The sequence below is a fragment of the Hyposmocoma kahamanoa genome, unplaced genomic scaffold, assembly GCF_003589595.1.
Source record: "Hyposmocoma kahamanoa isolate Upper Pololo Valley unplaced genomic scaffold, ASM358959v1 94, whole genome shotgun sequence".
Classification (NCBI taxonomy): Eukaryota; Metazoa; Arthropoda; class Insecta; order Lepidoptera; family Cosmopterigidae; genus Hyposmocoma; species Hyposmocoma kahamanoa.
Genome location: NW_020654878.1, coordinates 436,808 through 460,811, shown reverse-complemented (window position 1 = coordinate 460,811; position 24,004 = coordinate 436,808). Strand labels below are relative to the sequence as shown.

General features: G+C 37.9%; 1 protein-coding gene across 1 annotated transcript in view; it reads right to left on the bottom strand.

Annotated features, from left to right (window-relative positions):
* Positions 1–668: 668 nt before the first annotated feature.
* LOC113237804 (vesicular acetylcholine transporter) overlaps positions 669–24,004 on the bottom strand; it is a 42,344-nt gene continuing 19,008 nt past the window's right edge. Inside the window, exon 2 of the mRNA XM_026474474.1 lies at positions 669–6,539. Coding sequence (XP_026330259.1) covers positions 4,559–6,379 — 1,821 coding nt within the window. The 5' untranslated portion in view covers positions 6,380–6,539 and the 3' untranslated portion in view covers positions 669–4,558. The remainder of the gene's footprint in view (positions 6,540–24,004) is intronic.

Below are 24,004 nucleotides of genomic sequence, written 5' to 3'. Positions count from 1 at the left end.
GGCAGGCACACTTGTGCTTTACATTTCTCACGTTTCATACAAATATTTCAATTGAAACGTTCTACATACCGCAGGTGGTAGTCACAACTAAATGATTATGTCCATCGTGTGTATTTTCAAGATTACTTTAAATCAGTTCTTTAGCTACAATTTTCAAAGTTTTTTTATAGAACATAATGTCAATAAGGGCTGGTTCAGATGACAAGCGTTTGCGTTTTGTGCATTTTCACAACTTGCGGTTAGAACTACACGAATTTTATTCGTAAGTAGCTGTATGTGTTCACATGCTGACGCAATAGTCGTAAGTCGAATTGGCTTGAGCCGATCAAAGTTTTATATCCATGCGTTAATAGCGAAAAAACAGGCGCCACCGCGAAACGCACGTCTTTTCCTCTCTTCTTGCATGGACCAAAGCTTTTGGTGAACTATACAAATAGAACTAGAATGGTATGTGAGCCGACCCTTATACATTCAAGGTTCTGTCGATTAGGTACTTTTTCATGAAATTGTATATAAAAGTTTAAATTTTAATAAATTGATTCACAATTCACCTGACACATTCACTCACCATCATACTGTAAAATATATAGATATATATAAAACTAGCATATAATATAATTGTATATCCTTAAACCTAATGATATGTATGTGATATCGGTCGGCTATTTATTGCTATAGTATATAGTACATAGTTTTCTATAAAAATATGTATAATTGCTCACACAAGTTGAATATGTCTACTATGCACAACATAACACATTGCTATGATATTTTGGTCGCGTGTTTTGGAAAATTTTAAATACCAATAAGTATTTACGTTTTTTTAAACGTTTAATTGTATTATTATGCAGATTGATAGTTAGTCTCAACAAATAATGCGAATTATACACGATAATATAAAAAATACGTACTTGTTTCTTACAATTTTCGTTAGAACGTAGGTATTATCTGGCAGAATATTTGCGAGCTGCAATTACTCTATCGTCCTTTTTTCACACGTTCGTTTCATTATTAATGTTTTTATGTCCAATAAAGTAAATTCGTTTTTGTAATTAACAACGATATTGTTTATTTGATATTTATAATTTCGCCAAAACACTTCGAGCACACGCTACCTATAGTTAATAATTACAACTTTGTGCTGACTTCTACTAATTAATTGAATTTCGGGAGAATTTGACACGAAAATTGACTCTAAACTTACATTACGATAATCGAGAGGTACTTTGATCGCCTCCCGAATAAACATCTAGCTCTCTAACATATTACAAATAGGGAACTGCAAGTTTTGAATCGCACATTGCAATATCATACACACTTTACAAAATGTAAGCTAACGAATGCTTACAACGATATGTGATTTGTGCAATTTGTTTGAACTTAATCTTGTGCAGAGGTATTTCTACAATAACTATTGTACTTTGCAGGCTAAAAATTCAAAATTTCAAACTCAACGTTTGACTTTCAAAAACATGTTCCTATTAATATTCTATTAGTGAATTCATTAGACTCGAATTGACTAGAATTGACCCGATTGTCTTGCAATAAAACCGATCGACTTCACACTTCTGTATTAATTAAGATAGTGCTGTGTTTTAGGACGTTTTAATACTTGCCGTTCTTTTCTAAATTCTAAATCCACCCTTGAGGTGCATATACAGTCCAATGTTGTTCAGTCCAATAATTTCACTATTAGTGAGCTCTTAAAGCAACAGAACGAACCTTAGCATTGTTTACAACAATATAACGAATATATTCACATTATTCACGTTTACTTTATACACTCGCAATTGACATGTTGGGCTCGTTTCTCATTTTCCTGTACAATTTATTTTATATCATTTAATTTTGACTCTGACGTACTGCAAAATAAGTTTACTACGTGTGGTCATTCGGGCGTGAGGTTTGTATCTTTCAACTTGAGACGGCTAGAAATGTATAGACTAAAATATACACTCTTTCTTTTCAACCACTTTTAATACTTTAGCGTAGGCGTACCCTTTGTTACTAAGCGCCATTGTTTTGCGAGTGTCGGTTTTTTAAATAGAAATAACAAAATTACACCTACTAATGGCAATTTGTGCAAAAATGTTGCCCTGTCTATCAAGTTCTAAAACATGAACAAAAACAAACACTAAAGACTTTATGATATGAAAGAGAAAAAAGAGTTTAAAATTCTCTACTTATATCTATCATTTTGCTATTATCAAATTCTGTCTTTTATATTAATACTTGCAAATTATTAAGACGGCTTAATTCACCACGATGGTACACTGAATGATTCAGTGAAGTCGATACTTCAAGGCAACACTGTTTTTATTTCATCAAAAACTAGCAACTCACCAATCGACTTATAGGCTAATACGACTATGGAACGAATTTACTCGAGCCAAATTAAGTGAAATAATTAATAGAATCGTTCCTTTGCATTAATCCATGTTAATCAAAATAGGAGTAAATTAATTTGCTATTCCACGAACCCAGGAAAGTTAAATCGTGCAAAATAGCTGTCCTTGTGTTGATTTTTTCTTTCATGTCGTCAAATTCCCTCCCCCACCGCATAAAATTAATAAAATAAATCCGTAACTACAGTCTCAAATACCATCTCTCAAAAATATACCCGACACGTGTTTCGCCTCTCTACGAGGCATCCTCAGGGGTTGTTGCCTGTTCGACGCTCGGCCGAAGAATGAATTCATTAATGTAAGTAAATGAATAAAAATATCATTTTATATTTTAATTAAACAGTAATTTACTTCCATTTTCATTAAGGTTTGATAAACAAACAACGTTAATATGTTATTATTATTACATTGGTTTTTAATGTAAACTCAAAATATAATATAACTTTTTAAACATCACGCACTACACGTGCGTGTTGGGTACGGTTGAAAACATTGTTTAACATATTGAAAGAGGCAGGTAATGAAGTAAATATTTACTTGGCTATGGTCGTATTGCACGATGTTGTCGCACCGAGTGACCACACTGTGTCGAAATCTGACGGCACATAACTGCTAAAAGATTTACAATAATCTATTACAATAAATATTCGAAAAGGACACAAATCTACCTACGAATTACTGTACAGTCAACTAGAGAACCTTAAACAACATTCTTACGCTAGGTGAATCAAAAGATTCTGATATGTTTCGTTACTTGGTTGCAACTTTATCACAAGTTGGACTTACCTAATTGATAAATTAATTGATATTTTGATGATACTATATCTTAGACTAATATTGCTGAGAGCGTAGGAAGGAAAACTTACATGATGACATTTATACCTCATTACAATTACATAGCTTCTAAAACAGGTCTGATACCCTGAAACACAACATTAAGGTAGGTCAACAATATTCACATTTTGAAGGCCATTTTCAGAGCGATATATTTGAATTTGTGCCTTGACTCCTTAGGGCATCACCGTATTTGTCGACATAGAATCTGCATGAACTCGTTACAAAAAAATTAAAGATGTGACACTCCCACTCGGATCACCGACGATAAGCTGTTGTTGCACAGGCACAAAGTCTTTTCTGATCGATTCCAAGTCGATAAATATGGTGACCCCCTTACTTGGGGTTGTGCTATATTTATTAGCACGCTTCAACTACGCACACTGTGTAATATATGGAATTTAATTCATATGTATGGAGCGTTTTGCCCGTACAAAAATTATTGTAAGTGTGGTACTAAAACGTACTCATAGACCAAAGCATAACCCGTCATACAAAAATAAAAAGCCTAAACCACGTCGAATCGTAACACTTTTAAATTATATCTGTTACGACTATATTATTAAACTTTTTAATAAAAGTGTAAGCGCCTAACGATTGGTTAATAAATGTAACATCTTAGGCCCTTTTAGGATTTTAGTGCTTCCGTGGTGACCTACTGATCGGTGCGAAATGCCACGTAGGTAGGTTTGAAAAGATTTTTGTATTGATAAAAATATTTATATCTTAGGACATATTACGTTTAGCTGCCTACGAAAACGTATTAATGAAAAAATGTATTACAACAACAATTCTGACTATTGTATTAACAGATACATAGTGTACCTTTAAATAATTTCTATTTTTAAATTTGGTGATTGTAACTCCACCACACTTGTTTGTTCTCTTAAACGATATTGGTTCTTATATGAGAACAGATTACGGTTCTATATACTATGAGAAGGCATAATCAACATTTGTTAAATACATTCGAATGATACGAGTCAACAAGAAAGGGACCTCTGGTTTCAGGGTGCCACTCTGAAGGCGAAACTAGTTTTATTCTTTCGTCTTTCTTTCGATATGAAAAGATTATAGCTTTCTGATACAGCCGTTACAAAACTGATTGCACTTATATCTGTCCGAGAGACGCCACCCTGAAATCAGTGTCCAAAGTTCTACAATATTATATTACAAGCACAGCTATAATAGACATTTAGTCAAACACTAAACAACCCGCCGATGAGGCGTGGCTCAGTGATCGAAGTACCAAGTATAAGACATTTATAATTACACAACAAGTAAATTCAAAAAGACAACAACACTGAATTGGGAGGGCTCTAGAAGCCTTGCCTGAAGGGATTCTTGATGGCGGGCCCGGGAGCGGGTGCGGGGGCCGGAGCCGGCGCGGGCGCGGACGCAGCCTGCGCCGCTCGGAACGGATTGCTCACCGTAGGCTGCGGCTGCGCCGGTAGCTGCCGCGGTTGGCTGTACCCTTGGCCTTGTTGCTGGTATTCTTGTTGGTACCCCTGCTGCTGATCGTATCCTTCATTAGAACCCTGGTACCCACCCTGATACGACTGATCATAGGAGTAAGCACCAGAATCTACACTCGTCTCCTGCACACCGGACACGTTCGAATACTCCAAATGGTTCTTGTATTCTCCGTTCACGGGTCTCTGATCTTGCATACTGTACGTCTGATACTCTTTATCCGGAGGATCCGCCATCAAGATGTTGGCTTCATTCTCGAATGGTTTAAAATCATAAATGTGTTTCAGTTTTAGGAGCACAGGAGCGTAGAGAAGATTTGCAAAGGCGATTAGAAAGTTGAGCGCAGTGAAGCCAATGGCTTCGACTACTTCACCAGCGATAATGGGTCCCACGGCGTATGCAAACGAATAGGATATATCTGCAATCGCATAGATGCTTCCGTACACAGAGACGTACCGCACATCCACTAGGTAACCAAGTGTTGGCAGTAGAGCGGTGTCGATAAGGGCTATGCCAAAGCAAATGCCACAGATGGGTATCATCAACATTTTGTACGAACTTGCGAACGGTATGATGAAACAACAAAGCCCTTCTAACGCCAGACCTCCTGCAGCCATCGCCCACTGCATATGTGGGTACTGTTTCGCCATCTTTACAGTTATTATGACCCCCAATACGTGAGGAAAAAACGCGGGCAACCAAATCATACCAATTTTCCAATTATCTTTAGTCAGATTGTCTTCCATCCACAAGGATATGGTAGGTTCGATGAAAGCCAATGCAACGTTAGACATCATCAGAGCTCCAGCACAAACAGCAATGTAGGGATCAATCAAAAGTTTCCAAATGGGCGTTCCCGCTGGTTTCGGTTGATTAGCTTCTAGCATTTGTACTTTCAAAGGCTTCATCACGAGTAGCAACATAAAGCCGTCTAAGAGAGATATCAATGCGAGTATCAAAAACGGTACTTCCTTGCCAGCGAATTGATACAACGCGCCTCCGAAGGGTGGTGCGACTAGACATCCGAAACTGATAAACGCCAATGCAATACCCAAAGCTTTCGACCGCTCGTTCTCTTCTGTAAATCTATCGGCTATCATTGCAAGGCCTGCAGTATCCGCGAACGCAGACCCTACGCCTTGTAAACTTCTGGCGAAGAATAGCATGCTGTAGCTTCGACCGCAAGCGAAAATGGAGGTAGAAAGGAACATAATGATAAGTCCGATCATCATGGGTATGTCGTACCCAATTCGGTCGATTAAGGCACCGGAGAAAGGGTTGATCATGAGCTGGACGATGGCTTTCGATGCGAACAGGACTCCCGTCGCGGAATCTTGTCCTTCGTGAGTCGCGGGGATAATCTTGGTCGGAATGATGGTCCTATTACCTTCCTTAATAGGAGGCAGAGTCACTACGTGATCGTACGCCGCTTCGCCCCACGCACCGATATACCGTAGATAGTCGGGGATAATCGGCACAATCACCATGTACAGCATATTGTCAAGCAACAGCGCTATCGATACAATCACTAAGATGATTTTGCGCTGGGAGGTTGGTTCCTGGATCTTTTCCCAGAGAATCTCACGGACTTCTCGCACCTCCAGATTTACCATGGGTATCATGGCGCTATCGATCTTTTGCCAAATCGTCTGCGGTCCTTCGGCCATCTTGATTTCGTCCTTATTCTTTTCGGTATAGTTTTAACTGTCGCGCGACGCTGTGATCATGTTCTATGGGGCGCCCCGTGTGTGTATCGTGCGCGTGCGCGTCTCGTTTAGCGATCATTGGCCTGTCCCCCGACGCGATCCTCGAGTGGGACTTCGGAACCTGACAACAAACAGAAATGATAATTAGTATCATTTCCTCGCGAACGCGCAAGCGCGGAATATTCGAGAGAGTGGTTTCAAAAGGATTTTGAGTCGATCTTTGTTTCTGTTGGTTGGAAGGTTCCTCTGTCCCGAGCGGTCGGTCGTGCGAACAGCAAAGTATTCCAAAGACGATTCAGAGTCCTTTTGAACACAGCACAAAGAAAACAATGTTAGTAAACGTTGAAAAAAACATACATAACAAACGTCTAAGGCTCAGACAATAAGGTCACGAAATAAATTTTGTAGATTTTTTTCAATTTGCACTTTCAAGAATGTTAGCGATGTAGCGTATTCAACGAGGCTGTTTCCGGGGGTGCAGTAATTCTAACGACTTGTTTAGCTGGAATTCAATTTGTCGTCGTCTCGTCGTAGAAGGGAATTTCACAATGAGAATGTCACCTTATCTCTGTAATTCGATCTTTTTTGCTGTTAACATATGTTTGTGAGAAATCATTTGCTGCAGGAAAGCGTTATGACGATTTGCCGAATCTTATTTTGATCCGGTTTTTTATTCAGATTTTTTTATTTCGTTTTTTATTTTGTTAAAATATGACTCACTAACATATAAGATTCTTGTTAGTTAAAAACGGAGAAAAAAGAATAGGTGCCGAGGCCCGACCACGTTCATAGCATATTTAGTCAACAGTGTAACGAAGCTCGCCATCCGCAATTCCCAATCTTTTGAAACCTTATGAATAAAGCTAATATGAAGGGATAGAAATATGAAAAGTGTATAGGGCCTATCAAATTATTTTTGAGATATTACCGTGGTACACGAAAATACGCATTTAAGGTAGACGTGTCTGACATAAAGTTTTGCCATTTGTGTCTACGGTATAGCAGACGTAAAATTGAGATGGAAAATGTCGTAAAGATAGAAGTTACAGGATGGAGGTTCGATTGGTGTCGAACAGATTTTCAATTTTGTTGGAAATGTTACACACATTCAGGTAGTAAGTTAAGTTCATCATCATGCATAACATCACATATACGTCCACTGTTGGACATAAGCCTGCCCCTGAGCACACCCATTTCCCGGTTTTAATTTATAAAAAAAAAATTTAGTTGTATTTAATGAAGTATCAAATTCACTTCAGTTAAAAGATTTATATTTAACTACAGTATCTCAAGGAATAATTTGACAAAATGCTTTTTTTGTGAAATTCAATGTTCGCTTCTTGGTTTTAAAAATGTACTTAATGATTGTATCAAATAATCTCAGCACAGAGTACTAAAAAAACCAACCCCAAAAGTCATTCATCTCCTACTTTACCACCCTTACGGCGCGTGTACACGCTAAGAAATTCGTCGTATCTGCAACAGAAAAGACGCAAGACATTTTCGTGTCTGTTGCAGACACGAAAATGATGAGTATGTACACGATACGAATGCCTTCGGGCAGACGTGTGTAGGGTAAACGTGTCAGTGCACTTCCAGGTAGCTGTCGTTTTACTACCGACTGCGTGAAGATATATGTTGACTACTAATAAAAAAAAAATGGTGATTGCAAATTATATGAATTTCACTCCATGCCTCAAAAGTACGTCGTTTAACTTTATAAATCTCGCGGCAGAGCGCGTTGCGTTGGGGGTAGACAAGATTTTTTTCTTGTCCGGCGCCGAGGCTGTGTACACAGTTCGTGTGTAGAAACGGCACGAATTCCTGCATAGACCCGACTTTTCTTAGCGTATACACACGCCCTTAGAGGTGGAATATTTTCTTGAAATTTAAATGGGATCACTACTGAGGTACTCTCTTTCCAACGAAAAAGAATCACTTTTATTCCACGGCTTTTGAAAAAACAATAAATAGTTCTTAGGTTTTCGCGATTGTTACACTTAGGAAATGAAACTATTTTTCCGAATTTAAATCTCGTATATTTGTTGTTTCAACCAGACCAACGTTTCGGGCCCTTTAAAGGGCCCAGTCAACCGTGACCATGGGACCCGTAAAGGGCCCGAAACGTTGATTTGTTTGAAAAACAAATATACGCCATTCAAATCCGGAAAAATAGTTTCAATGTTTTATTATTTTGAATAAAGCTTTTGTTCAAGGATTTTTTGTTGATTTTGTTCAATTTTATTAATTTGTTTTAATGCTATTTCTCCAGCTTCATTTCCTACATAATAAATTCATCAAAAATAAACTTTTAAGTTTTTTTGTCCTAGTCGTATGTGACACTTTTTTGATTTGTATTTGGTAGAAAGGTAGTGCGTACAAACGTATAAGCGTCCTCTCGGACAACTCCCAGCCCCGTCCTCCATTTGCACTGAGTTATCTCCGCTAATAAGTAATGGAACAAAAGTTGTTGTTAATGATGTTAGTAACATAGTCCAGTGAGGGTGGTAGTATTTTAAAAATAACCCTGTATCATGTACATGTATGTAATCACTATTATACCAACCTAGGTTAGCATTAATTTCACGTGACCTGAAAACGCTAAAACTGAACCTTATCAGGCGGAAGTGTCGCGTGCTTTCAGCCGCGAGTCGCGAGCTTTCCATGAAACTTTATGTAGCGTTCGAGCTTCGCGTGGGAACTTTACGTAACGAACCTTGACCACTGGCGTGAATTATACTTTAAATAAAATGAAAAGTCAGGTACGACATTCTGAACTCGCGTGTTAATAAATAAATATAAATTCGAAAGCGACGTTTCACAAAGTCATCAATCGGATCATGTTATTTGGTCCTCAAAGACATGATTAATCTATTGCAGTATGCATTTTTTTTTAAAGAAACGATATTTTTTACGTATACATATATTAATTGTTCCGTCTATTTTAGTTGATCTATGGATAAATTACAAGTGAAGGTTGCGCCCTCCATTCAGTATTTAACAGGTTAGGTTAGTTTAAGAAAAAACAGCACGAGCCGAGCGTGAGCGAGCGAAGTGAGCGTGTTGCGGCAGCGGCCGGCGAGTGCCAGGAGCGCATTTGCTTGCGTTTCCGAATATGGTCTCAGGTCAAATTATATTATAATTAACATAATATTAGTAAAAAGTATTTTCGTAAATAAAATTCTAAAAAATTAGTACTACATTTTACTTTTAATGCTACAAATTGAAAATTTAACTTTAAATTTTTTTTTTTTTTTTGATAAATCAAACTTTTTTGCACAGCTCCTTTTTCTTTTTTTCTTTTTAGTAGCAATAGAGGTCCTTGTGAAAGAGTTCGTCCAGGGAAGTTCTGCCACCTTACCTATTTCTGCCGCCAAGCAGTAATGTCAACATTACTGTGTTCCGGTTTTGAAGGGTAAGAGTACTGGTGAAATTACACGGGAGTTGTCAACTTATGTCTCAGGGTGGTGGGCACAGTGGCAGCGCCCCTCAAATCTTTGCAATTTAAAGCTCTGCGTGGCACTGCAACTGTTAAGGACAGGCGCGTAGCTCACCACCAGGCACACGACTCGTTCATCCCGTGACTTGATATTATAAAAAAAAGCTCAGGACAGATTAATCCATTTTTTTGTAATCCGTTGATTAAATTTATTTTATGCCTCCGAGAAAAGGGGCAATCGTTAAAAAAGATAACCGTTTAGATTTATTTGCCTGCTATCATTTAAATACATGCCGTTTTTATGAAACCACCAATTATATGAAAGTAGCTGGTACCCGCGGCGTTGTCTGCGTAGAATAACACAGTACAATAGACTACTCGAAGTATAGTAGCCTACTGTAATGGAATTTTCATAATTTGATTGGTTTTTAATACAAACTTTTATCCTCACTCCCTTTAAGATTTATTTTCGTGGCAAAAGAGTAGTCCATGTCCTTCTAAGTCCCATCTGTGTGTGTACCAAAATTTATCAAAATTGGTTCGGCGGCTTAGGCGTGAGTACGTAACTGACAGTTACTTTCGCATTTGTAATCATTAGTTTGGATGTAAAGCCTTTTTGTAAAGGAAACTCGTACAATACTACAGTATGCGCCTAAAATGAAAATCGATTGAACATGAGTCAATTTAAGTGCGTTCTACAAACATGTTTATTCCGCCCAACCCTATAAACACATTTGGTGTTCTAATTCCGTGTAGTTGAGCAGGGAAATCGAATCTCTAAATTGGTCTCACAGCGTCGTACCTGCGACAGCAGCGGCTACGACACACGTGCAAAGGATTATCGGCAATTACTTCTGCTAGTTAACATAAAATATTTTTAAAAAAGTTAAAAGCAAAGATGAAGGAACACATAGTCGTGAGGAGTTCTACTAAATGTTCTTAAACCAGGTTAAAGTTTTTGTACCCCATCTCAAACATTCCTTGTTTTTTTTATATGACACCAAGTGACGGGACGAACAGGTCTTGCGCCTGATGGTATGCGACATGCCTGTCCACAACAGTTGCAGTACCACAGAGCTTTAAAACGCTAACATCTGAGGGACACTGCCACAACGCCCGTCACACTGAGACAAGTTGATAAGTCTAATGTGCCTGTAATTTTACCAGCACCCTTACCTATCCTTCAAAACCAGAACGCAGTAATGCTCACATTACTGCTTGGCGGCAGAAATAGGTAAGGTAAGGTAATTAGGTAATAATTCCTTGGTTTCTCAGGATGTACGTCCAAATACCGCCTAACATACGCTTTAGTTAATTTTTAATGTTCTAAGTTTGATGTATTGATAATATACAAGTAAGATACAATAAAACTTAAATACTAGAAAGTAGAACTAGGATTTTTAAATTATATTAATAAAATTGGATCCACGCGGCAAAGTACCCAAGATGCTCGCAGCGTTCCCCCTTTGTATGGCTATACTAATGCATTGGGCAAGGTAGCTAACCCTTGGACTTCCCAGACAACCTATTAATTTCAAGTTGAAGTTTTGTACAGATGAAGAGCACTGGGACCCCACAGGCCAAAGGCTGTAAATAGGTGTCGGAGCCGAGATCCTGGTACTTATTACTTTTTATTCTCTCCGGCAGCTCAGCTGCAGAGTCAGCCCTCTTGCTGGTGTGCTTGAGATGGGATCTTTAATTGTTATAACATTTTGTATTTGTATCGAGATAAGGGCATTATTATCAGTATCCGGTGCGCTATTAGTTAATGAATTATTGAGCGCGAGGGGAGCGACCGAACCGCTTACCCTACCCTATAAAGCAGTTAATTGCATCACGTCGGGAAAAATGTTAATTGTTTGAACTACTGTGGTCACAAGTCACAAGGTACTCGTACAGGGTTCTGAGGATACGCTAATGTAGCGGAGTATTCTTATAGGGAAAATAAATCACTCGAAGGGTGAACACAATTTCAATAATATACACAAAAACAACTTAACGCCATCTTGTGGCATATTTTAACAGCAGTAGACCTCCTTGAGCATTACTGCGTTCCGGTTTTGAAAGGTGAGAGTGCTGCTGAAATTACAAGCTCTTTTCTGGGATTTGTCAACTTATATCTCAGGGTGACAGGCGCAGTGGGAGTGTCCCTTAAATCTTTTCGATTTAAAGCTCTGAGTGACACTACAACTGTTATGGACAGGTGTGTCGCTTAACACCAGGCGCATTCGTCCCGTCACTTGATATCACAATGACAATGTTTATTTATGCTAATAGAATTTTGGCATTTCACCCTCTATGGACCAAGTCTATTAAATGGATTAAACACAAGAATAAAAAATAGAAGAACCTACTTCATAATTAATGTAATAATTAATATCTATGCAAATAGAAGTCTAAACAGTAGTTCACGCCTTTGATTTTCCCAAAGAAGGTTCCCACACTCGTAAAACGCGTGAAGTCTCCAACCCACATTGGGCAAGTTTGGCGGACTATGGCCTAAATTCTCGCCTGAGCGGAGACCCGTACAGGTAGATGATGTTTGAATAATGAAAATTAGACCTTTTCCAGAATAACATCATTTAGCAGCAACATACTGTAGTAAATATAGGAGTGGACTTTTCGTATGGACTTTTTTCTATTTGTAAAGCATTAAATAAACTTAAATGTCGACTGAGGTGGCGCGGCGTGACCTTTTCACGATAGACGGACTCAGCCGCCCACCTGCGTACGCCCCGCCACCGCCACCCGCCAGCGGATGCCGCGCTGCAGTCATGCGAGCTTTTGCCTTTTGCTTATTTTCGGGGTCGAGCATTATTATCATTCGTTTTGTGTATAATACCTACAAATTTAAAGATACACAAAAATGTAAGACGATAGTTTTTATGCTACACACACCTGTGTCCTTAACCTTAAAATAATTAAGCATAAAAAATCGTTTAAAAACACCCCTAACTCAATTCCAAAAGTTGAATCGTTTATTTACTCAAGTATTAAGTCCCTAACGAGACGAACGCAGCGAAGAAAAACAGTAGGACGTGATGGCAATATGCAATTACTATGACTCACCTCCTCCCGGCCCCCGCCGCACTCCGCCCCGCGCCCACGACCCTAACCAGATTATATTGAAGGTAAACAGCACCATTAAAAAGAAATGAAAACGCTATTGCCATGGCCCCCGCTGTGTACACCCGAATGAGCTTTTGGAGCATAAATCATTAAAATTAATTAGGTTATATTTGGTGACATTAGTCAAATGAAGCTCGTAACCGTACCACCACTACCAGACTTACTAGTCTGATCTTAGACCGGTCTCATAATTCTGTTTCTATCCAAAAATACTGACATCATAAATCTACATATTTAAAAATGTGAAATTATTGTTTATAACAATTAAAATACATATATGCTAAAAAATATTTACTATTATGTTTGAAAGGACGTCTGAAATAACTAAAAATGTCACGATATTTACAAACTGTATGTTCGTGTTTCGTTAACTTTATTGAACCGTCAGTTTTTTAATTAACTTGTCTGGTAAAAATTGTTTTTCAACGTCAAAGTTGTTCGGCGTTATTGCATTGCGTTCGATTTTTCATTAAAAGGAGTAGAGGAACATTTTTTGCATTTTTCGATCAAGTTTATGTTCGCATTTCATGTTGTTTTTTACATTACTAATGAAAATAACAATTTACAAAACAAAAGGCCAGCAAGTTTTAGATTAATAATATCATCAACCCATCATTTATACCACTGCTGGCCACAGAAGAGATTTAGCTCACTGTCTGCCACGCTGGCCCAGTAGGTCTATGCCCGGACTGTACACGTTTTCCAAGGACTGTAAACCTTCTTCGTCGAGTACCTACATTTCATCGCAAAATTTTCCTTTATCGTTAGCAACAGGTATTGCTACTAAACATTTACAAATTTAGAAATTTAGAAATAGCAACTTAGAAATTAAAATAATAGGTACATGCCGTAATAGGTATACGAAGTATTAACCTCTCAAATGAGAAGCAATCTAATAAACAATCTAAAGTTAAACATTACTTGGAAGTATTATACGAGTATGTCATACTGTTTTATTTAAAGTTAGTACGGACGCTAAAGTTCAACCTTATCTTAGTGAGTTTCTTGTTTAATAATGTCACCTAATTTTGAGATAGCATGCAATTGTATTGACTCGATAAAGAAAGAGATACAAACACACACGCACACGCACACATACACATACACATACACATATGTTATAGTTTAATATATAAGTTCATACAATTATTTTATTGTTATATACTGCCACGCAGAAGTCCCAGGTTCGATTCCCGGGCCGGGAGAAATATTTGTATGGCCTACATTTATTTCTCTCGTGAGTTTCGCTGTAATTTGTGATTGTCTATGTGTGTGTCCATGGCACCTGCGACACAGGGTTTCCCTAGTGCGGGGCTATATTGAGTTATTGCGTTATTTATTTGAGTGTGTGCGTTATTGTTATATACAAGTAAGTATGCTTGCGTATGTGGTTCCGTGACCTCACTTAGGGTCCTAACTGAAAATCAATGCTGGGAACGCATTGCGTTTTTCAGCGAACACTGAGTTTGTGACCCTTTTCTTGCCACGGCGGAACCACACAAAACATATTTTTGTGTTTGAATTTAATCATTTTTTTGTTTTGATTGTTTTGTTTTTCTTCTGTTACGTTTCCTTTTCTTTTTTTTTCTTGTGTGGTGTCATTGTGATAAACAAACAAAAGTGTTTGCTTTCTTTCCTTTTCTTTGAATCTCTCTCCACTTGGCTATCGCCAGCTACAACCTTCAACAAGTTTTATATTTTTATTAATTTATTAGAACATAATCGACATACATGTTTTATGCAATTCCATATGCGGAAATCAAAGTCATTTATATCTAACCCTAAACTATATGCTCACCATTGTTTTGACCCTACTAACAACCTGTGTAAATGTCCAGACATTGCTATTACTAACAAGATAAAGTATTTAGGTGTTATATTAGATGACATCCTATCCTTTAAACACCATATCGAAGCACTAAGCGCCCGACTCCGTAAGTTAATGTTTGTGTTTAAAAAACTGCGCGTTTCTGCTGATTTTAAAATAATCAGGCAAGTTTATTATGCATTATGCCAATCATTAATTACTTACTGCATTACATCATGGGGTGGTATAGCTAAAACTACTTTACTAATCATTGAAAGAGCCCAGCGAGCTGTCCTAAAGGTTTCTACCTACCGCCCTTTCCGTTACCCCACTGACCTTCTGTATAAGTCATGTAAAGTATTAACTGTAAGGCAATTATTCATTAAGTCCACAGTCCTCAAACAGCACGTATTGCTCCCATATATTACTGAAAACACTAATAAAAGACGAAAAGATATTGTCTGCCCCAAAATTATATCATCAAAACATACTTTTATTTCAAGATTTTTTGTGTTTCTTGGACCATTTTTGTACAATAAATTAAACGCCAAATATTCCATTTATAATTTCTGTTGCTTTAAGGTAAAGAAAATTCTCCAAGAAGCTCTTCAAAATATGTCCTATGAGGATACAGAGAATTTATTTATTATCGTAAATTAAATGTTGTCTTGTTTAAGTGTACATTTTTTATTTATTTTTTTTTATTTTTTTAACGGCAATTTATTATTTAATTGTTTAATTTTATTTTCATAAGATTCTCCTAAAAAGTATTTATAATATTAATAGTATCCACATTTATAATTAGTAGTACTTTTTACCTGAAATACAGGAATTTCCTAGTTCAGGTACATGTGTTATTTTTACATTAAATCGCATAAGTAGTCTTTAGTTTTCTCTGTACATTATGTTACTGAATAAACAATTTTATTATTTTATTATTATTTATTAATGTATTCGCTAGCATTGTCTGAATCATAAATGCATTTGAAACAAAAGCATTTTTAACAGATTCAAAACACGGTGCAGCTGTGCAACGTCGGCGGTGTCTTCAAAGGACAGGTGAACAGGGCGAGTTAATTTCCCAGAGCGCCTAGGGGGCGCGAGGGGCAAGTGAGGGGTACGGGACGAGGAGCGGGGTTCTATAAACAGACACGCAGACAGAAGGGTCGTAAAAATTTTATAACATTCGCAGTGGAGTCCAATCGCAGCTTATTTTAACTCACGTGGAGTTAATTTATTTTTAATGTAAAATACAAATCTGCATGTCTAAGAAGGTTCCACAACGTTTGAAAAAACGCGTAAAATATCCAATCCGATCTGAAACTATGGTTCCAACTCGGTATTTAGATGAGAACCGTGTCGCGATGGGACGTGCAATAAGTTAATGATGATTTTCGTTAAATTGATCCCTTACTCTTGAAGTTTTAGATGTTAGTGTGTGAACAACGAGTAATGTAATGTAATAATATAAGACTGAAGCAGTTTATGAACAAAAACGATCCTCAACCCATACCAATTCAAACAAAGCACAGGAGAGCCCTTCACTCCGACCTCCGTGTCCTATCACCGTCCATAGAGACGCTTTCGCAGAACTCGAGTGCTACATGGGCGTATATTATAGAGATGGAGAGGTTTAGTATATACAATCAATAACGATCCAATGATAAATCACAGTTAATTTTCGTCGCGGTCATAAGCCGTTGATGGCCGGCGGTATATTAAGTACGTTGAGGCAACTGGCGTTGGTCAAAATATTTTTTTCTTTGAATAAAAATAACAAATTAATGGGCTATTATCACTAACAATAGATGTATACGATGTTAGTAAAAATAATGATATTCAATAAAAATAATATATATATACAATCTGACGCAGGGATGTTTTTATTTGTGTATAACTTTCAAGGAATGACAATGAAGCGTCTTTAGAACAGCTGAGGACTTATGTAATTATGTAACTCTATGTAATTTCTATTCTCTAACCGACTTCAAAAAAGGAGGAGTTTCTCTATCTTACGCGATTATTCTGATATTTGTGAAAAGATTTCGATGAAAAAGAAGTACGTTAGTAGTGGTTACATTCAAATTTGAAGAATATATTCATCTAAAGGCGGCAAATTAGGGGATGAACCTGGTTTATTGGATTTCACCCACTTTCCGTTTACCGATTTCAATTAAAACTTGGCAAATAGATATAATTCCACAAACGTTTCACGTCGGTTTTATTTTTCAAAAAGTTATAATATTAATGAACATGGGTGTAGGCTTGACCACAGCCTCATTCCATATTAGGCGACGATGTGACCGACGACGAAAAATCATAAAAAATGCTTTTTTATTCTAGTTTTCAATAGTTACAGCATGCATTGTGAAACACAAACGCTGGCTGTGTATTCCATTTCGTTTGCCGTACGCCTTAGGAAAGAGGAAGCAAAGTGCCTCGTGCAAATGGGTGACAAATCAATAACCGAAGGAGAGAGTATGAGGCAGACTGAAATACGTATCCAAAGGAAAACTGAGAAGCATGCTAGTATGCCACCTTACCTATTTCTGCTAAGCTGCTTGGCGTTCCGGTTTTGAAGGGTAAGGGTGCTGGTGAAATTATAAACACATGACACTTATCAACTTATGTCTGAGGGTGACGGGCGCAGTGGCAGTGTCCCTCAGATGTTTGTGTTTTAAAGCTCTGGGTGGCACTGCAACGGTCATGGAGAAGCGTGTCGCTTACCATCAAACGCACGACTTGTTCATTCCGTCACTAGATATCCTAAAGTAGCAGCAGGAGCGTAGAGCTGCGACAATAACGAAGGATCGTTAAACACGGTGCCTTCGTTTTTGGAGTATTCTTGTGTTACATTTTAACTTCCAGCCTGCCAGCCTTTTTTTTTTTTTTTTTTTTCGATTATCCGGTCAATGTATTTTGTATTTGTACGGGCGATTTCCTACATAGACTATATAATAAAAGACTATGTGCTAGGTATAAAGACGGCTTCGAGTAAGGCGGAATCAATTTTGTTTATATAAAACCGCCGTCGTGTTTGAACGTGGATATGGTAATAAATCGCAATACAATTATTTTAAATGAGAATTCGAACAAGAAAAATGCCAACTCCAATAACACTGCCACGAAATGAGAAAGGAAAACACGAAATACATTTGAAAGGTAACGGCTATCCGTCTACAAATTCATTTTTTCGTTCTACTGAAAACAAATATAATATCAAACTTTTTAAATTGCAAATACCGCCTTATGTCGCTTGTAATAAGGTTAAAAAATTAAGATTGATGGTTAAGTTTAAGTTTGTTGGAGGTATTCTATTCGGAAGGGACGAATGGGCCAAAATGGATTATACCTCCAGGCTCCTCCAGGGATTTGCGTTGAAGCTCCGAATTTAGGTTCTCAAAGTTTTATTGAAGCCCTCGACATTGCTATCGGAACTTTTATTTAATGTCCATGATGTCTACTAACTTTGACGGTAATGTAGATTGTCTTTTTGTGTTCAGACATTTAACAATACCGTAAAGGACTTTACTGCAATAAAGAGACTTTGTTTTATACATTGACATCCAGAAAGAGCTTTTGAACATCCTTTTTAGAACAAAACACTTGTGCAAGTAGTACACATATTTTTGCAGTATGTAAGGAAAAGTGGTAATAAAATATTGAGAATCACTGTCACAAAAGGAAGTCAAGGAAAATAGGGCACAGCGGGCAAGTTTGCGCAAGGCCGTAATCTCGTTACTCCAGTTTGGGTTAGCACAGGCGGCACACTGCGCCCTCGTGAACTCTTAACAAAAATGACTGATGCATTTATTCTTGTAAAAAAGCTTGCGGTAGAGATATATTCTAGTTAATTGAAAGAACAACTATTAAATAAACAACCTTCACTCTTTTTTATAATACCAAGTAACGGGAAGAACTAGTCGTGCGCCTGGTGGTAAGCGACACGCCTGTCCATAACAGTTGCAGTGCCACTCAGAACTTTAAATCGCAAAGATCTGAGGGGCACTACCACTGCGCCCGTCACCCCGAGACTTAAGTTGACAAGTCCCACGTGCCTGTAATTTCACTAGTACTCCTGCCCTTCAAACCGGAACGCAGTAATGCTAACATTGCTGTTTGGCGGCACAAATTGGGAAGGTGGCAACTTCCCTGGATGAACTTTTTCACAAGGAGATCTACTGCTACCTAAAAAAAAAATAAAAAGGGTTATTTCAGAATTTGCTCTTTCTCAATTCTGCAAAATCACTCGTAGCTTATTCATATGAATTCTTGAGTAAAGTAGAAAGATCGCGAAATTCGATACCTAACAGTATCGACTTACAAAATGATATTTTTGTTAGGATGTTTATGTTCCGAGTAGTGTCATCCCATTTCCAAATAATAATAAATAACTCGCCAGTCAATAACAGATTGCTATTGTGTAGCACATCGCCCCACTCGACCCTTATGCAATATGAATATTTGCCAGGACTACATACAATTTGAAATGGTTTAGTAGCTTTGTACGTAGGAAGAATAGATCGCCAGTCGGTATCTCCCCTGTATCTAACTATTCATGACAGGTCCACATTCGCCCTCATCTTCTAGTAGAGGACATAGATTCTCTTGGCAGCTGACGTACGTCACGTAGCTTAGTTTACATTAAGTAGCAGTAGAGCTCCATGTGAAAGAGTTTGTCGTGGTTCTGCCGCCGAACAATAATGTGTACATTACTGCCTTCCGGTTTTGAAGGGAGCTGGTGAAATTACAGGCATATGACATATTGACAAGTCCAACTTTCATCTCAGTGACTGGTGCAGTGGCCGTGCCCCTGAGATTTTTGCAATTTAAAGCTCTGCCCGGTATAGCAACTGCTATGGAAAGGCGTGTCGCTTACCACCATGCGCATGACCTGTTCGTCCCGTCTGGCACGACTGGTTGCATATTCTTGTGCCTTTAAGGCAGCCAATAACTACAAATTTAAGTAAATAAGCACCTTCTTTTATATATGGGCCAAGTAGTACTCGTTTCAGACACGCAAGGAATCTTAAACCACACTTTTTGGAGCGTAATCGGGTTTAGCTAGCATCAAAAAACTTTATATCCATCCAATAAGAGCAAAAAAGACGTCGTTTCGCTTTCGTTAGTAAGTACCGTACCGTAGTAATTCGTTTAATGGGCTGTGATTTCAATACTTAATTTTTAGGCAAATATAACAGAGGTACTTAATGTGGTGTCGCTTACAGCAAATCCAGAGTCAACGGTCCAAAATAAACTGGAGAAAAATTTGTTAGGCCTCCATAAGGCACTGCCCCACTGAGGTTTGAATACTAATGAAGATATTCTGATCTTCTCCCGACAATGTTGCTCTGAAAGTGATTTTAAACTTTCCTTTACAATAGATACGTGTACATATAACACCCATTAATCAAATATTCCCGGTCCCAAGCATCAATGTTAAAACAAATATTGTAACCTAACATACTTTCCGCAACATCCCTTTGTGGTGACACCCTTCACCCTCCTTCCCCACTCGCTTCCCCGCTAAGCCCCGGGCTTACTCGCACCGCAATGTGAATACCCCAATTTAGGGACCGGCGTACACAGTATAATAAAAAGCTCGGGATAGATTTTTCTTTCCAAATCATTTGGTTTAACAAATGCAAACCATGGCCTTGTAAATACATTCTAAATTTGTACAATTTGACGTACAATTCGTACACCTAAAACGTATAACTAGCTTTTATTTTGGAAAAATTCAAAACATTTCGCGTTATTAGGTTCTCGCGATTGTTACACATAGGAAATGAAACTATTTTTCCGGTTGACTCAACCGTGACCATGGGACCTGTAAAGAGCCCGAAACGTCGGTTTGTTTGAAAAAACAAATATACACGATTTGAATCCGGAAAAATAGTTTCGAAACATTTTTCTGTGTATGTTTACAAGCGAAATTATTAGCATATATGAAGTTTTCATTGTCAATTACAATAATTAAATGTGGATGTTTTGACACCAAATGTACAAAAAAAACTCTTTTAAATCAATTGGAATAACATAATAATAATAATAATAACGCACACACTCAACATAGCCCCGCACTAGGCAAATCTTGTGTCGCGGGTGCCATGGACACACGCATAGATAACCACAAATTACACGCAAACTCACGAGAGAGATAAATATAGGCCATACAAATATTTCTCCCGGCCCAGGAATCGAACCTCTGAGTGTCAGTCCGGCATGGTAACCGTTGAAATATTTCGAATGAAAACACTCGAATTGAATAAAAGAAGGGAGAAAACAAAGATGCGTGTGCTCAGATGGATAGAATCATTAAATTGGCACGCGCTGGTGCACGCGTGTAATTGCACTAAACCTCGGCGCCCGATTCCAGTGCCGGTGCCGGCGCGGGGGATCGCAAATGAAGCCATTGCTCTTATTGGTGATACACACGTGCCTAGCAGTCTGTGAAGGGAGGGACAACAATCGTGTAAGCTACGTTGATAACCCTTTGAAACAAAACTCAGCGATTACACTCTAAACATTTGTAGGTTACTGCCGGGTTCTTCTTAAAGCGATACAGTCATCCAGAGGCTTTAGATAACCTGTGATCATTAATAACATTTTCCGTACGTGTTAATGAATCTACTATGGCCCGTGTGACAGTCAAGTATGTCACTGCAAAGATATAAATGAGTACAGGGACGCTAATCTAATCCAATGAGACTGCGATACTTGAACATAGTCAACAAACACTTGCAATTATCATTCATCCTCGAATTTACTTAAATAAAATCTCTAACACGTTGATCCGTATGTATCTTTCTAAACAGCTATGGAGAAATAACAAGCTAACTTTACCATCACACCGCAATAAACTTAACTCTATTTCCTTAGTAACACGAGTGCTGGTGATCAAGTTAGAAAGCACGTAAGATATATTTCAGAGATAGTTTGCGGTGGATAACGCTAGTTGGGTAAGGCGACGCTGCTGGTATTAAATTGTCGGTTAATGTTTTCGTGGGGGTATGAGGCGTCTTGTGTCTTTGTGTCTGTAACATAAGTAGGTAAAGAAACGTAGGCTTTAGCCACACACTCAAGGGACTGGCAGTCGCTGACAACCTGGCGCCGATTCTGTAGATACGCTTTTGAAATATATAAAGCAGTTTTTCAGGATGCCTCTATTGTTCTAAGTGACTGACATTCCATTTAAAAACAATTTCATTTACTTATACAATTCAATGTATAATTACCAAACGTTTTGCAATCTCGTCAATGACTTTGACAATCATTTTATAATACAGGCGTCCAAAACTGTCCAAGACCAACCCTATAAAAACACGTGGAATGCATGGAGACATCAAATTTCTCACACAAATATGGACTGATATTGCAAAAAAACGCTTTTGCTGCGTTGAGTTTACAAAATAAGTAATTACGCTTTAAAAGTTACTCGCAAAGAGCTCGAAGCAACATGAAAAATGTTAGTCCTAGTTTTTCCTTTTTACCCCTTTGTGTAACGCAGCGTAAAGAAAGGTTGAGTTGCCTCGGGCTCGAGGATAAGATCTCGTTTAATTCTTGTACAAAGTTTTATTTATCAGTTTCCCGTTTTCAAGTTCCATTCTTATTTTAAATTACTATTATGGCAACACTTATAAAAACATAAACAAAACCTGTTCAGATACGCGCGTAATATAACGCTTTTTGGTAAAAAATTAATATTTTGAGAACCTTAATTAATAGAAATAATATACTAAATATGTTCAAATAGAACAGAAAAGAAACAGATTTAATTACATTCGACATAATAATTTACTTTTTTATGGTTTCTGTGTTTGAACTTCGCATTATTATTTTGCTAGTAAACTGCAGTAGGTTAGTGAGGATCGCGTGTTTTGTAGGCTTACAATGTAAACAGAATATTATCGAAAGCAATCAATCAAGTCGACTGTAGCCCCTTACCATGTCCTTGCAAGCGTGGGCAGCGCAGGTTCTGCCGCTAAAGTAGTGGTGGTGGACCTAAAGGGTCAAATACGCCAACCTTGCTTAATACTAGAGCTTTGTGCCAGTTGTGTTGAATCAAAGGGTCTTTGGAGACCACAGGTGAAACTTCTACCGAACGAGCTGTTGAATCGCCTTGTAGAAGGCTCCGGTGACCACAAGCCTGGCAGTTGTTTCCGCCGAAGAATAAGTGTAACAATTCAAAGTAGAAAAGTTGCCAGCCTTCTGGGCACGATGCCCCAGGGCACGGCCCTTGAGGAAATTTCTTACTATAAACTTTTCTACTTATAAATTTTAATATTCTAATTATCATTTCTTAATTTAAAATTATAACCTATGTATTTAATATTATATGTACACAAACAAATATACATACAATCTTTAACATAATTATAATACATGACTTACTTACTTCGCTTTATCAAGAAGTTGTTCTACAAAATCTTCAAGGACCCGCATATAGCGCGCTTAGTATGTACGAAGCTATGTAGATAGTTTATTGCTTTTTTTGTGAAAACCTTTTCACGTCGGTTAAAGAAAACATCGACTTTCCTCGTCGTAGATTGAGGGCGGTGTATTAATAAGGCTCTGTTGTATGCACTATAAAGCTTTTTGTGGAAATAACACATTTGACACGGCAAGACACACTTTTATTTACGTAGGTAGTGTAAGAATATTATAACATGTAGAGAACGATGGTAGGTATCTCCATGGTAGTAAGGTTGATTATCAATGAGAGTCAGTGGTTCGAAACCCTCGGTCGGCATACACTTTTCATTTTTAAGTTACTACATTTGTGAATATTTAGTAGCTACGGCTCGCACTAACGGTGTGGAAAAAACTTGCATGTCGAAGAAAATTCTCCGCCCGCGAACCTTCTCATTAAAACCCATATATAACAGGTTGACGAAAACGGTACCATTAAGTGAAGATATATACCAGTCATTCTCCTTGTATTGAAAAAAAAAAAAAACATTTTATAGAGATTGAATTTCTTTCAAACTACAAGAACAAGAACAAAATTGAAACCTGAACACTTTTCCTTACAATATATCGCGTGTGTTGCAACCGTAAATCCAATGCCACCCTTGCCTCACCCGTAACAGCCTTCGCACCCCACAGCTGGGCCTTGAAGAGGTAGTATTTTAGAAACTTTCCTCCTATTATTACCGCGAATAAATATTAAGAATTGGCATAGAATTTTACAAGCTTTGTTGATACAGCG